Below are 13,133 nucleotides of genomic sequence, written 5' to 3' on the forward strand. Positions count from 1 at the left end.
CTTATGTTTTATCTTCAATCAATGTTTTTAAAAAGCTACACACAGTTTTTCTCAAGAGTTTCCGCGAATTTTCCTATATGATTCCAAGTAAATCAAAGAAAATCTAGACGCGATATTTTCGTTTGTTTTATTACATTTTTTTAAATTAGGAAACAATTTAATATCGTCCGAGTTCCTGAATTGTTATGATTAATATACGTATCTCCCCTTTTATTATCGTTAAAACTGGGCTTAAAGTCAAGAATGATGACGCATCGTTCTAGTTTTGTTGCGAGTTTAGCGATTTTCTACGGTGCCGGTGCGGATATTAACGGATTGCCGGCGAAATCAATCCATCGTCGCGCCGCGCGGCACAGTGGATTGAGTCTACAGGAGAGGTCAGACAAAATTCGGAAACTTTATACGCTTATAACTCCGTTTATACAAAACTTTGAGGTTCTATAAGTGGCTTCATTGGTTTCCTTGTGAAATTTTCTTCAAGAAGCACCTCTAGAACTTTAAAATGTGGCGAAATAAACATCAAAATTTGCAGTTTTAGTCTAAAATTTCATGCCCGACCCAGCCTAACTTTGCTCGGAAAAAATATTTTATCGGGAGAAGAGAGGCAACGTTGGAATGCTCATTGAATAATCGCGTCAAACGCAGTGCGGCCGACGTGACGTTAAACGCGTACCAATGCCTGCAAGACTACAGGAATACTTCACGCATTGCGCTAAACAGTACGCTCGACATGAAACATATATCAGCGCCTACAAGACTGGAGGAATACTTCTCGCATTGCGCCAAACGCAGTGCAGTCGGTCACATGGCGAGCAACGCTTATTTGCGCCTATAATACTGAAGACGTAAAGTAGGTACTTTAAGTTAATGCACGTGAAGTATGCGTGAACACTTGACTCCTTGAGCGCACAGCGCGGTGTAGGGTGCGCGCTTGAATCGTTGTAATTTCTCGGTGTCATATACCCACCATCCGCGATGCGGTGTACACAATATCCAACCTGTGTACAACGCGAGCCCGCAATCCTCGAAGGATCGTGGAGATCCTGCTTTTTTTCAAATATCCCTCACTACTCCTCATCTACTGGTCCTTCAGACGAATCAAACATCAACATTTGCCAGTTTTAGTTGCAAATTTCATGTCCGACCTCGACCATTGGATCGTTCTACTGAGTACTGTACGTCATTATCTCGCAATTTTGATGTTTTCAGTCGTAGAAAACTCGTGTGTAAAGCATGGGCGGCCGGCAAAGCGCGGGCTTGTTTTTCGCTACCCCTCCGCACGGCACAAAGTGGATCGAGTCAATATAGGAGAGGTCGGCCAAAATTTGGAAACTTTAAACGCTCATAACTCCGCTTACAGAAAACGTCAAGGTTCTAAAAGTGGTTTAAATGGTTTCCTCGTAACAATAAAGATATAAGTTTCTGTTAAAAACTAGGATTAGATACCCTACTATTAAGAATTAATATAATTAAAGTAGTAAAAGAAAATCTTCAAACTTAAAAAATTTGGCGGTAGCTTAACCTAACTAGAGGAATCTGCTCTATAATGGAAAGTCCACAATCTATAATATTTCAGACAATGATATTTATATATCGCTATCAAATATAAATTTAAAAATAGTATTTAAAATCTGCTCAAACTCATAAAATCAATTCAATTTTCTTCTACAGCCACTCATTGCAATTTAAAATGTGACGAAATAAACATAAAATAGTGTATTTTCTTCGGAAAATACACTAAAATGTACAGTTTTAGTCAAAAATTTCATGTGCGACCACTCATTGACTCGATCCACATTGCGGCGCATCGAGCGGTGTCGAGTCTATGTTAGTAATAGGGAAATGCGACCGGGGTGTGAGTTGGAAAATGATCCGCAGGTGCAGGCGTCGATATTTGATCTCATTCACGGCAGGCGTAACGAGATAACTATTTGACCACGGGTGTAGGCATATTGCCGCTAGCCGGACTGAAGGCGCGTCACACTCCGACGGATGACTCGATCGTTACCCCCGCTCGTGTGACGCTAAAATCGCCGCAAAACTAGAACGACGCGTCATTATTCTTGACTTTTAGCCCAGTTTTAACGATAATGGACCACTAGACAAGGTACAAATTAAAGGATTCTGATAGATGTTTCTAAACCAAAATTTCACGCAGAGCACGATTCGCGCAATGAAAATGACTGAAACCAACACCTAACGGAGATATTAACCTTTTTATTTCACATTGGTTACAAGGAATTTGAACTGCCCGCTCACAAGAAACTCGAAGCTCTACGTGAGTCAAATCGCGCACTATACCGGTTTTAGCAATCTTCTCAATAAAGCAATGTTCATTTCCCACCATGTGTTTCATCAAACTATAAGAAATTTGCTGTAGCTGAGCCAAAGCGTCAAGATTGAGGTTGCCAGATTTGTATATCGCAGAGACTGTCATGATAATGTTTAGCGCGCGATATGTGAATCACGTAGAGCATTGAGTTTTCATGAGCGGGTGGTTTGAATTCACGCATCAAGAATCATGAAATATCCGTGTAAGGAGTTAATTGCGGTAATTTTTTCTGTGAGCATCGTGTTTTACGTGAAATTTTAGTTACGACACATGTATCAGAATGCTGAAATTCGTGCCTTGTCTAGTGGTCCATTAAAGGGGAAATGAGTATATTAATCATAACAATTCAGGAACTCGGAGGATATTAAATTGCTTCCTAATTTAAAACAAAAAAATGTAATAAAACAAACGAAAATATCGCGTCGGGATTTTCTTTGATTTACTTGCAATCATATAGGAAAATTCGCAGAAACTCTTGAGAAAAACTGTGTCTAGCTTTTTAAAAACATTGATTAAAGATAAAAGATAGAGGGATCGCGCGGCGGGCCCCGCATCCCTTGCCATAGGCGGATCTAGCAAATTGGCAACATTGTCTTTTCTCCATTTAAACCTATGGAAATCTATCGATTCTGGAGGGGCCAGGTGCTCCGACAAAAATTGATTATTTAGTATAGGTTTAAATGGAGAAAAGACAATGTTGCCAAATTGCTGGATCCGCCTCTGTCCCTTGCGTCCTTGGAAGGATCGGTTATCCCGTTCGTCCCGCGAGGAGATGCAAGGATTTAGTTTTCCTCGTGAGGTTTTTTTTTTTCGGTAAGCTGATGAATCGGCTGCCGTGCGCCGTCCGGTGCCGTTGCCGGCGTAAAAATGAAAGCGATTTTCTAGGTGAGCAAATGATGAGCAACGATGAGCAAAAGAGAAAATTTAAAATTTTAAAAGTCGGGGTGCTAACTTCACAGACATGCCATCGGGGGACCGCACAGTGCGGCCCTCTGTGGACAAAAATCAAAAATTCACAACTCGACATCTGAATATTTTTCTCGGAATTTGTTGTCTTAAAGGTATTTCTGACTCACTATGATGGTTCATTTTCAAATTTTCCGCTCAAAACTACCTCAATTGTGGGTAGAAAGTGAGCAGGAAATAGGTCGGGAATCACTGGTCCGTACGAAATACACGGGGAAAAGACGTCAACTTCAAATGGAGATTTCTCGCTTGAAACGCAAAATGCTCTGGGTGGTTGACATTTTCTTAATCCTCAGATATCCAACTTCAATTCTACGAAAAAGATCTTGCGACTTTTTGCGACTGTCAGAGATATTTGAAGTTAAAGTTTGGGTGTTTCACGTTGCTTTTACATTGATAACACAGGGCTAATTCGAGGTTGCCAACTTCGAATGAACTTTTCTTGAAAAATACGCAAAAAAAACCTAGGGTATAACATTTTCTTATTCCTCGAGTGTTTTACTTTGATAATGCCAAAGGGTTTTCCTATGTCGGTGCTATTATCTTCATTATTTAAAGTTAAGTGTCTTTTGCCGATTTTTGTCCGCATCGTCCGTAAGGGTGCCGCACTGTGGACCGGGGCGGTCAAGCCGGTACCATCCGCGCCCAAATCGGCCCGGCGGCGCACAGTGCGGCATCCGTATGAGCAATGCGGACAAAAATCGGTTGAAGACACTTAACTTCAAATATTGAAGATAGTCGAGGAATAACAAAATGTTACATCTCAGGATTCTATGCGTATTTTTTGAGGAAAGTTAATTTAAAGTTGGCAACGTCGAATTAGCCTCGAAAAGCAACGTGAAACACCCAAACTTTAACTTCAAATATCTCCGATAGTCGCAAAAAGTCGTGAGATCTTTTTGGTAGAATTGAAGTAGATATCTGAGGATTGAGAAAATGTCAACCGCCCAGAACATTTTGCGTTTCAAGCGAGAAATCTTAATTTGAAGTTGACGTCTTTTTCCCGTGTATTTCTTATGGGCCAGTGTTTCTCGACCCATTTTCCGCCCACATTCTACCCAAGTTTGAGGGAGTTTTGTGGGAAAAACTTAAAAATAAACCATCCTTGGGAGTCAAAAATATCTGTAAAATCACAAACTCCATAGATTCCTTGTGAAAAATTGATGAGATTTTATGCATCATATGTTAGAATAGCGTGAAGGAAAGAGGTTTAGTGACGTATAAAAACACTAATGTGTGATCAATTTTCAAGGACAATTCTGTAATTTCTCCTACGATTTTAAATAAATTAAAACGCGTAATATCCAATATCTAAGCTCAGATTCGGATTTCTCGTGAAAAATTGATGAGATTTCATGTATCATATGTTAGAATAGCGTGAAGGAAAAAGGTTTAACGACGCGTTTAGATTCTGTCATACCCCCGTTTGAACTACGCCGCCGCGCCAGTCGCCCGAGTGAAACCGAACGGGGAGACGCCGGCGCTTAGCATTCGGTTTCGTCCCGCCTCACGATAAATTCTTATTCTTCCTCCTCCGCTGACCCACTGAGCACTACCCATGTTGCCACGTTGCATTCATATGCTCGAATCAGTATGACTACGCTACGTTTCTTTCCTTCACGCTATGCTCGGGTATGATACATGAAATTGCATCGATTTTTAACGAGGAATCCGAATCAGAACTTCGATTTTGGGTATCACGTCTTTTAAGTCAAATTTTTTAAATTCGAAAATCTGAAATGACTGAAGTGGCTTAAAATGCCATCTCGGCTCCTGTTTGATGGATTCTCCTGAAATTCGGTGTCAGGGAATGATACATGAAATCGCATCGATTTTTTACGAGGAATCCGAATCTGAGCTTCGATTTTGGGGATCACGCGTTTTAGATCAAAATCTGTCAAAATTCAAAAAATTCAAAATTCGAAAATCCGAAATGGCTTAAAATGCTATCTCGGCCCCTGTTCGATGGATTTTTCTGAAATTCGGCGTCAGGAGGTATTTTTCGACAGGAAACTCGAATTTTAGTCCATTTTTTAAAATTCTCAAATTCAAGATGGCGGACGTGGGTTAAAATGCTACCTCGGTTTCTGTTTGTTCGAGTCTTGTGAAACGCGGTATCACACGGTATTTTTCAACAGAAAACTCGAATTTTTAGTCAACTTTTTAAATTTCTTAACTCCAAAATGTTATATGTGGCCTAAAATGAGCCCCGGTTCTGGCCTCCGTTTCTGTTCTTTAGAGCTTTGTGAACCGCGGGATCAGGGGTACTTTTCGACGGGAAACTCGAATTTTTAGTCGATTTTTGAAAATTCTCAAATCCAAGATGGCGGACGTGGCCTAAAATGCTATGTCGGCTCCTGTTCGATGGATTTATGGCGCCCCCTTACTACATGCCTACTCTTGTATTTCTGTACAGCCGCAAATTTAGGGTCAAGGGGCGCCTGACATTCTATGGACCAGGTGGAGTTTTTGTCCTGAAAATTTACCTTTAGCAATTCTCTTTATATTTTGTCTATGGTTTTTATGCCCCCCTTTCTCGCGGACTCTCTTTTCACTTTTCTTGCCTCCTTTTTCCTTCCATTTCCCCCTTCTTTCTTGCTTTCACTGCCCAACCTTGTTTCCTTTTCCTTTTTTCCCCTTGTCCTTTCTTCCCTTTTTTTCCTTTTCATTTTCCCCCCTTTTTTCCCCTCTCTTCTTCTTTCGTGGCGCCCCCCCAAAGGCTGGCGCCCGTGTGCGCCGCACGCCCTGCATACGCCCCAAGTCCGGGCCTGGATCGGGCTTACGGAATTTCCAGCGAACGCTAAAGACTGGAGTTTTTTTTTTTTTTTAAATCAACTGTTAATATTTTCATCTCATTAAATAACTAGAATTTTTCTTGTTTTCAGGTCAAAACCATGGGTGTAAACATGTTGAGTGCCATAGGTTACGAATTTAAGCCGCAAATAAAGGAGAAGGTCCCTTGGCGACCCCATAAGAAACGCGCCCCCACAACCAAACCCCCCTTCACCCTTGGAGAACTGAAGGCTCTTATACCTCAGCATTGCTTTGAACGGTCCCTCCCACGGTGAATAATTAATACATTTATGAGTCATACATTAATTTTTCAATCATTATAATAATTATTAAATTTTATTCATTTCTAATAATGATCCAAGGATAACGGACAAGCGAAAGCCTTATTTTTAGATAATTTAAGGGTCTCCGTCCCCCACGGAGCGTTTTTCTTCTTATTGAGCGAGAAGAGTCTCTAGCGCACGCTGATCACGCTGCTGCGCCTCCAAAACGGCGAGAATGCAATCCGCCGACGGCCATGTTTGAATAGTTGCCGTTAGCATCCGAGGGACTTGAACGACTTCCTCCATTTATTTGCCTGGTAATTGCCTGAAATGCTATCTCGGCTCCTGTTCAATCGATTTTTATGAAACTTGGTATCAAGAGGGACTTTGAGTTGGGGTTGGGGGAGAGGGGGTTATGACGGGGAACTTGCATTTTTTCTTTATTTATTTATTATGACATACGTACATGAGAGCCCCATTATTAGAGCTATGGCACAGGTCAAAAAACGCTAGGAATTAGAATATACAATAATTAAGAATATAAATTACAACTGTTACATTTTTAGTCAGATCACCAAACCTCTAAAATCCAAGATAACGAAGGCAACCTTAAATGCTATCACGGCTCCTGTTCGATCGTTTTTTGTGAGACTCGGTAGCAGCTGATGAGTTTCGACGAAAAGCTCGAATTTTTAGTAACATCTTCAACATTTGCAAATCCATACGGCGAAATTGGCCTGTGGGCCGATCATTGAAAATAGACAAAGCTATAGACAAAGAAGACATAAGGTGTATAGAGCGATCCTATTGGTTGCAATGGGTGGCTCTTGTGGACTGAGGGGTAAATGATGGACTAACTATCGGGTCTCTCGTGGGTTGCCGTTAGTTCGTCTATTACCTACACGTCCTCTGTCCATTGCAGCCACCCGCTTCCACCAATAGGATCCCTCCACATCCTTTTTGTCTTCTTTGTCCGTCAATTCCAAGTATCAGCCAGCTGAAATGCTATTACAGCTCCTGTTGGATCGATTTTTTGTGAAATTCGGTTTTTGAATCGTGAAACCAGGGGTATTTTTTTTTCATCCGGACAATTTTTCAGGACAGTGAAATGGCGTGCTTTGCGATATATCGATTGATTCGCCATTTAAAGCTATGAAAAAGGATCGATACACAGGGTGTTCGCAGCGAACACCTTCATAATCGATTCCTCACCAGAGCTTCAAATGGAGAAATATCGATAGTCGATCTTTCACGCCTCGTCACTGTTCAGCAGGCCGATCATTGAAATTGATCGTCAAAGCTATAGACAAAGGAGACAAAAGAGATATGGAGAGATTCTATTGGTGGAAGCGTGTGGTTGCAATGGACAAAGGAGGTAGGTAATAGACTAAGTAACGGCAACCCACGAGAGACCCGACAGTTAGTCTATCATTTTCTCCCTTTGTCTATAGGAACCACCCATTTCAACCAATAGGATCGCTCCATACTCCCTATGTCTTCTTTGTCTAGCGCTTTGTCTATCAATTTCAATAATCAGTCCGCAGGAGGGCGTTAATCAGTTGCAACTTATTTCTATCGGCAGGTCCTTATACTACTTGGTGCGAGATCTGGTCCTCTTGAGCGCCTTCTACCACGTGGCCGACACTTACATCCCCCTCCTGGCGTGGCCGCTGCAGTGGGTGGCGTGGCCCGCGTACTGGGTCGCTGCCGGGAGCGTGGGCTTCGGTTTGTGGTTCTTAGGCCACGAGTGCGCCCACGGCGCCTTCAGCGCCCACGCCTGGCTCAACGACACCATCGGCTTCGTCGTATTCTCCTGCGTGGCGGTGCCCTATTTCCCGTGGCAGTGCGGCCACGTCAAGCATCACGCCAACACCGGCACGCTGGAGAGGGATGAGGTCTTCGTTCCCAAGCAGAAACCTTCAAGATCCAAGAGGTAATGTGATGGTCTAGAAAACTGATTGGCATTGGCGGATCCAGCAATTTGGCGACATTGTCTTTTCTCCATTTAAGCCTATGGAAATCTATCGATTTTTGGAGGGGCCAGGTGCTCCAACAAGAATCGCTTATCTAGAATAGGTTTATATGGAGGAAATCCGGTGTTGCCAAATTGCTGGATCCGTCTCTGCTGATAAGAATTGGACTGCAATTAGAATGAAGAGTAAAAACTGGTGAAATACGAAATAGTGTTCGTCTTATCTGGTCAAAAGACGAATGATTGTCTGGTTCAAATTTTGATAAATGGCGAAAAAACGTCTTAATGCTCCATCCATACATCGATACATCGATGTTCGATACACTGAAAAAAAAACTCCGGCCGTGAAAAGCCGCACTTACAGCTGTAGGCGTACCTACCGTCCGCTCTCTGGGGTCAGAGGCCGAAAGTTCCAGGTGTGGCACCTGGAGCAGTCTGTGCTACGGCTCCATGCAGCATCCGGAACTTTCGGCCTCTACTTCCGGAACGGATGTCATGTCTATAGAACCCGCAACTTCTTTCAGTGTAATACGACACGTTTTTGCCCAACAAAACTTTGTTTTCACTTCCGTAACCCGTGCGTATGAGGAGCCTATAGGTGCTCAGATGTGGTGGCCCTGAGTTGCTATTGCGCGAATGTTTTAGGCTTGGGGTAAAAATTCCAAAATTTAGAATCATTGTTTCTAGGCGTTTCTCACCCTCCTGAGTGTATCCCTAGAAGTTTCAATATATTTCATGAAATTTTCCATCTCTGGTTACAATCATATGGACGGAGTGAAGAGTTTTTGATGAAGGGGAGAGGTAGAAAAATAACCCAACACGTGGGTCGGGAGAGGGGGGGCATCGTAATACAAAATTGGGGAGTGCTGTATAGAATATCTTCCTAAGTTCTGACTTCTGAATGAAGTTTTGGGGAGCCTCTCTGGGAAAATTTTAAAAATTGAGACGTTTTTGAAGCAATATTGAGCTGTCCTGGCCGAAAAATAAAATTCAAGAGACGACAGAAATGCCACCTGGCCTGCGGGCCGATTATTGTGATTGATAGACAAAGCTATAGACAAAGAAGACATCGGGGGTATAAAGCAATCCTATTGGTTGAAATAGGTGGTTCTCATAGACTAGGGGGGGGGGGAATGATAGACTAACTGTCGGGTCTCTCGTGGGTTGCCTTTAGTTAGTCTATTACCTACCTCCTTTGTCCATTGCAACCACCCGCTTCTACCAATAGAATCCCTCCAAATCCTCTTTGTCTTCTTTGTCTATTGCTTTGTCTATCAATTTCAATAATCAGCCCGCTGTTGTCTTTGAGCCACCTTGGTTCCTCCGAAAGCTTTCCATTGATTAAATTTGCAGGTTCCTGAACAACCCGCTGGGCCGGATCCTCATAATCCTGCTCATGCTGACGATAGGGTTCCCGGCGTACCTGCTGTTCAACACCTCCGGACGCCGCTATCCGCGACGCAACAACCACTTCTCGCCATTCAGCCCCATGATCCCGCGTCGGATGCGCCCCTGGGTGCTTCTCTCCGACGCCGGCGTGCTCGCCGTCCTAGCCGCGCTCGCCTGGCTAGCGCACTCGCATGGCATCGCTTGGCTTGTCGCTCGCTACTGGGCCCCGTACACGGTGCTCAACGCTTGGCTAGTCTGTACCTCCGTTCTGAACCACTCCCACCCGGCCCTGGCACATTATGATGAGGTTAGTTTCAACACTCGTTTACTTTTAATTTACGGATGGTACCCACAGAGCACAATAGAGTCGCATTGTTCTGGAGCGCTGGTGAAGCCACTTTTTGAGGCTGTTTTGTCCAGTACTCCTGAGACTAGTGTGCGGCGACTGACCATAGAGTACTCTATGCGACTGACGATGCGCGGGGTCCCAGCTCCGGCCTTCGCTCAGAAAATACAGGTAAAAAATTTACTTCATAAAAACCGGGAGTGTTGTACGTTTTTGAATTTGTTATGACTTGGGTGAACACGATTTGCCAAAATTCGCGGAAATAATGATTGATTCAAATGAATACATCCCGGAGACCACTCGCAGCCCGCGATTCTCCCATAAGCCGCCGTGTTAAAAAATGCCGGATGGTCCCCACTTTCCGGCGAACAAGGGGCTCGGAATGGCCCGCTCATGGATTGACTTCATCGGCGCTCCAGTGCATTTTAATGTACTTTATGACGGTACCATGGATATTGACAGTCATAGGCAGATCCAGAAGGAGGGAGGGAGGCGAAGGGGGCGCACTCTCTAGTGAGGAGGATTGTCCTATGTCTCCAACTCCATATATGTAGATGTGGGTGCTCAATAGATGTGGTGGCCCTAAGAAGGGCCGTTGTAGAGGTGAGGAAAGACAGGATGATTGGTGGCTGGGGCGAGCGAAGACTGGAGCAGCGTGGTTGGTGCCGCAGGATTGAAGTTTAATTGGTAAGTGGGTGGGGCTTATGAAAATATTTCGGGAGGATGATTAGTGGCTGGGGCGAGCCAGGGCGAGCGAAGACTGGAGCAGCGTGGTTGGTGCGGTGGTGCCGTAGGATTGAAGTTTAATTGGTAAGTGGCAAGTGGGTGGGGCAAATGAAAATATTTCGGGAGGAACTGAATGGAGTTGATATTCAGGGATGGTGAAGATTCGAGGTTGGGGGGGGGGGGGGGTGATGAATTTGAGAGCCTGCATTCTGGTGTAGATCATGTGATCGCTGAACTCGCCTTCTTGATTTGGGCTTGAAGATTGCGATTTTCTTCTGGGCGCAAGCCATGCTATACCATATAGTGCCGCAAAGTTCTTGGTGGTTTGAGCCCATCTGCTGCTTGGTTTGGAGTGATTCTTTGTGCCGGAGGTGACTTGTTACCTGATTTAGAGGCGTCTTCCTGGGTCGAGGAAGTAGTAATATGGCACTATGGCAGCGGCCAGAGAGGCGATGAGTCTTTATGGAACTAGCTGCGCAGCATGAAACGGGCCGGGGGCGCTGATCTTATACCCTCGGGGTGTGATCGTGTCGGCCAATCACGGGCGAGCGCGGGGAGTGCCGCTCTGGAGAGGCGGTGCTTGGCCGCCACCAAGACCAATCCACACAGGTCAGTCATTGCGCGGCTTTTTTGAAATCCACTCCCCCGCCCGGCCCTAACTCGCAGCACTCGATGCTACGTCACAATGGGTGCTCCCATAAGAAATACATTGGAGGCACTCAATACTACGTCACTGCGCAGTAGAGTACCAAAACTCGTCCTCGGGAATGACTGACCTGTGTGGATTGGTCTTGGCCGCCACATAGGAATCAGCCTCCTTCATCCAGGGTTCTCTTCATTCATAATCTACTAGGTCTTAGATTTCAATCGTTCAGAGTGCATGCAAACATTTTATCCCAAAGAAATTAAAAAATTACTCATGTGAGGCACTTTAAAGAGTTGGCAAAATAATGATTTTTAATTAGAACAAGGATAGGAAGAAGAAAAAGAAGAATAGCAAGGCAAAGAAAAAAGAGAAGAGGTAGGAGGGAAATCCCAAAAAATAAAAACTCGGGAGTTTGTTTTAATCCAAATTTTTCAATGTTTCATTTTTATATTCATTCAGGGCGCGTGGGACTGGCTCCTGGGAACGCTGACCTGCACGATGGACCGTGATTTCGGGCCGCTGCTCAACTGGGTGTTCCACGACGGGCAGAACGTCCACACGGTACACCACGTCTTCCCGCGGATCCCGCACTACCACTTGCGCGAGGTGACGGAGGCGCTGAAACCCGTGCTCGGCGAGTACTACCACAGCGACGCCACACCCCCGCATCGAGCCCTCTACCAGGTCGTCAAGGAGTGCGTCTTCGTCCGCGAAGACCTGGACCAGAGAGGGGTCTACTGGTACGAGGGACTCTTCGACATGATGATGTGAAGTAAAGGACGCGGCGCCAAATGCAACCATTCCTGCTCCAACGCTGTCCATGTTGCATAAATTGACGAATGAAGGCGCTTCGAGTTACCCTGCCTTCACGAAGATGCATGCGATTAATGCAACACGGAACGCGGCATTGCTGGTACTATGACCGGTGCAGAGTGGTGTGACCTCGTAAAATTTGAAATGGGCCTGTTGCAAACTTTTGCTAGAGCAGAATGAAGAGTTGTTTCCTATAGATGATGCCTCAAAAATCACGATGAGCGCATTGGCAAAGTCTGAAATGCACTCATAAATTCACAATCTGCGTAAGAAATTTGCGTTATTTTGAGCTTCCCGCTTCAAAAACGATACTACTGCACAGGTGAACATTTTGTTAGAGGAGTCGCTCCATCGTCGGCAATATTCATCATGGCCGACGCTTGCGCAGTTCCTCGCGTAATTCGAGGAGAGTTCAAGGTCAATTAAGGCGGGCGAGAAAAATATGAACGTAAACACGCCGATTGTTATATGGTTTAATCCTGTTCAGGTGTTATCTCGTCCCATCACACGTGTTTTGGCGGACTGGCGTCGGCCATCATGAGTATTGTCGCCAATGGAACGACTCCTCTAACAAAATGTTCACCTGTACCGTAGTATCGTTTTCGAAGCGGGAAGCTCAAAAAACCGCAAAATTCTTACGCAGATTGTGAAGTTATGAGTGCATTTCAGACTTTGCCGATGCGCTCATCGTGATTTTTAAGGCATTATCTGTAGGAAACAACTCTTAGTTTTGCTCTAGCAAAAGTTTGCAACAGGCCCATTGTTAAATTGTACGAGAAGTGACACTAAAGTGCGAAACCACGTATCTCCATTGCAGTGTTTCAAAATCTCTGCTCGTTTTCTAAGTTTTCGAAGAAAAAAAGTCAGCTACAGCGTGAAATTTCTAT

The 13,133-nt window shown here is 44.4% G+C and overlaps 1 protein-coding gene across 1 annotated transcript; it reads left to right on the top strand.

Annotated features, from left to right (window-relative positions):
• The first annotated feature begins 6,187 nt into the window (after nt 1–6,187).
• LOC140225826 (uncharacterized) lies at nt 6,188–12,782 on the top strand. Its single transcript, XM_072305777.1, has 4 exons — nt 6,188–6,362; nt 7,937–8,287; nt 9,680–10,022; nt 11,893–12,782. Exons 1-4 carry the CDS (start codon nt 6,193–6,195, stop codon nt 12,202–12,204), a joined length of 1,176 nt encoding a protein of 391 aa, XP_072161878.1. The 5' UTR covers nt 6,188–6,192; the 3' UTR covers nt 12,205–12,782.
• Nucleotides 12,783–13,133: the final 351 nt, after the last annotated feature.

The sequence above is a fragment of the Bemisia tabaci genome, unplaced genomic scaffold, assembly GCF_918797505.1.
Source record: "Bemisia tabaci unplaced genomic scaffold, PGI_BMITA_v3".
In the NCBI taxonomy this organism is placed as follows: Eukaryota; Metazoa; Arthropoda; class Insecta; order Hemiptera; family Aleyrodidae; genus Bemisia; species Bemisia tabaci.

Bases quoted from the DNA above. Each gene is read 5' to 3' on its own strand.
- LOC140225826 (XM_072305777.1), top strand. From the start codon at position 6,193: ATGGGTGTAAACATGTTGAGTGCCATAGGTTACGAATTTAAGCCGCAA. The intron at 6,363-7,936 runs GTGAATAATTAA...TTCTATCGGCAG, and splicing joins TTTGAACGGTCCCTCCCACG to GTCCTTATACTACTTGGTGC. The intron at 10,023-11,892 runs GTTAGTTTCAAC...ATATTCATTCAG, and splicing joins CCCTGGCACATTATGATGAG to GGCGCGTGGGACTGGCTCCT.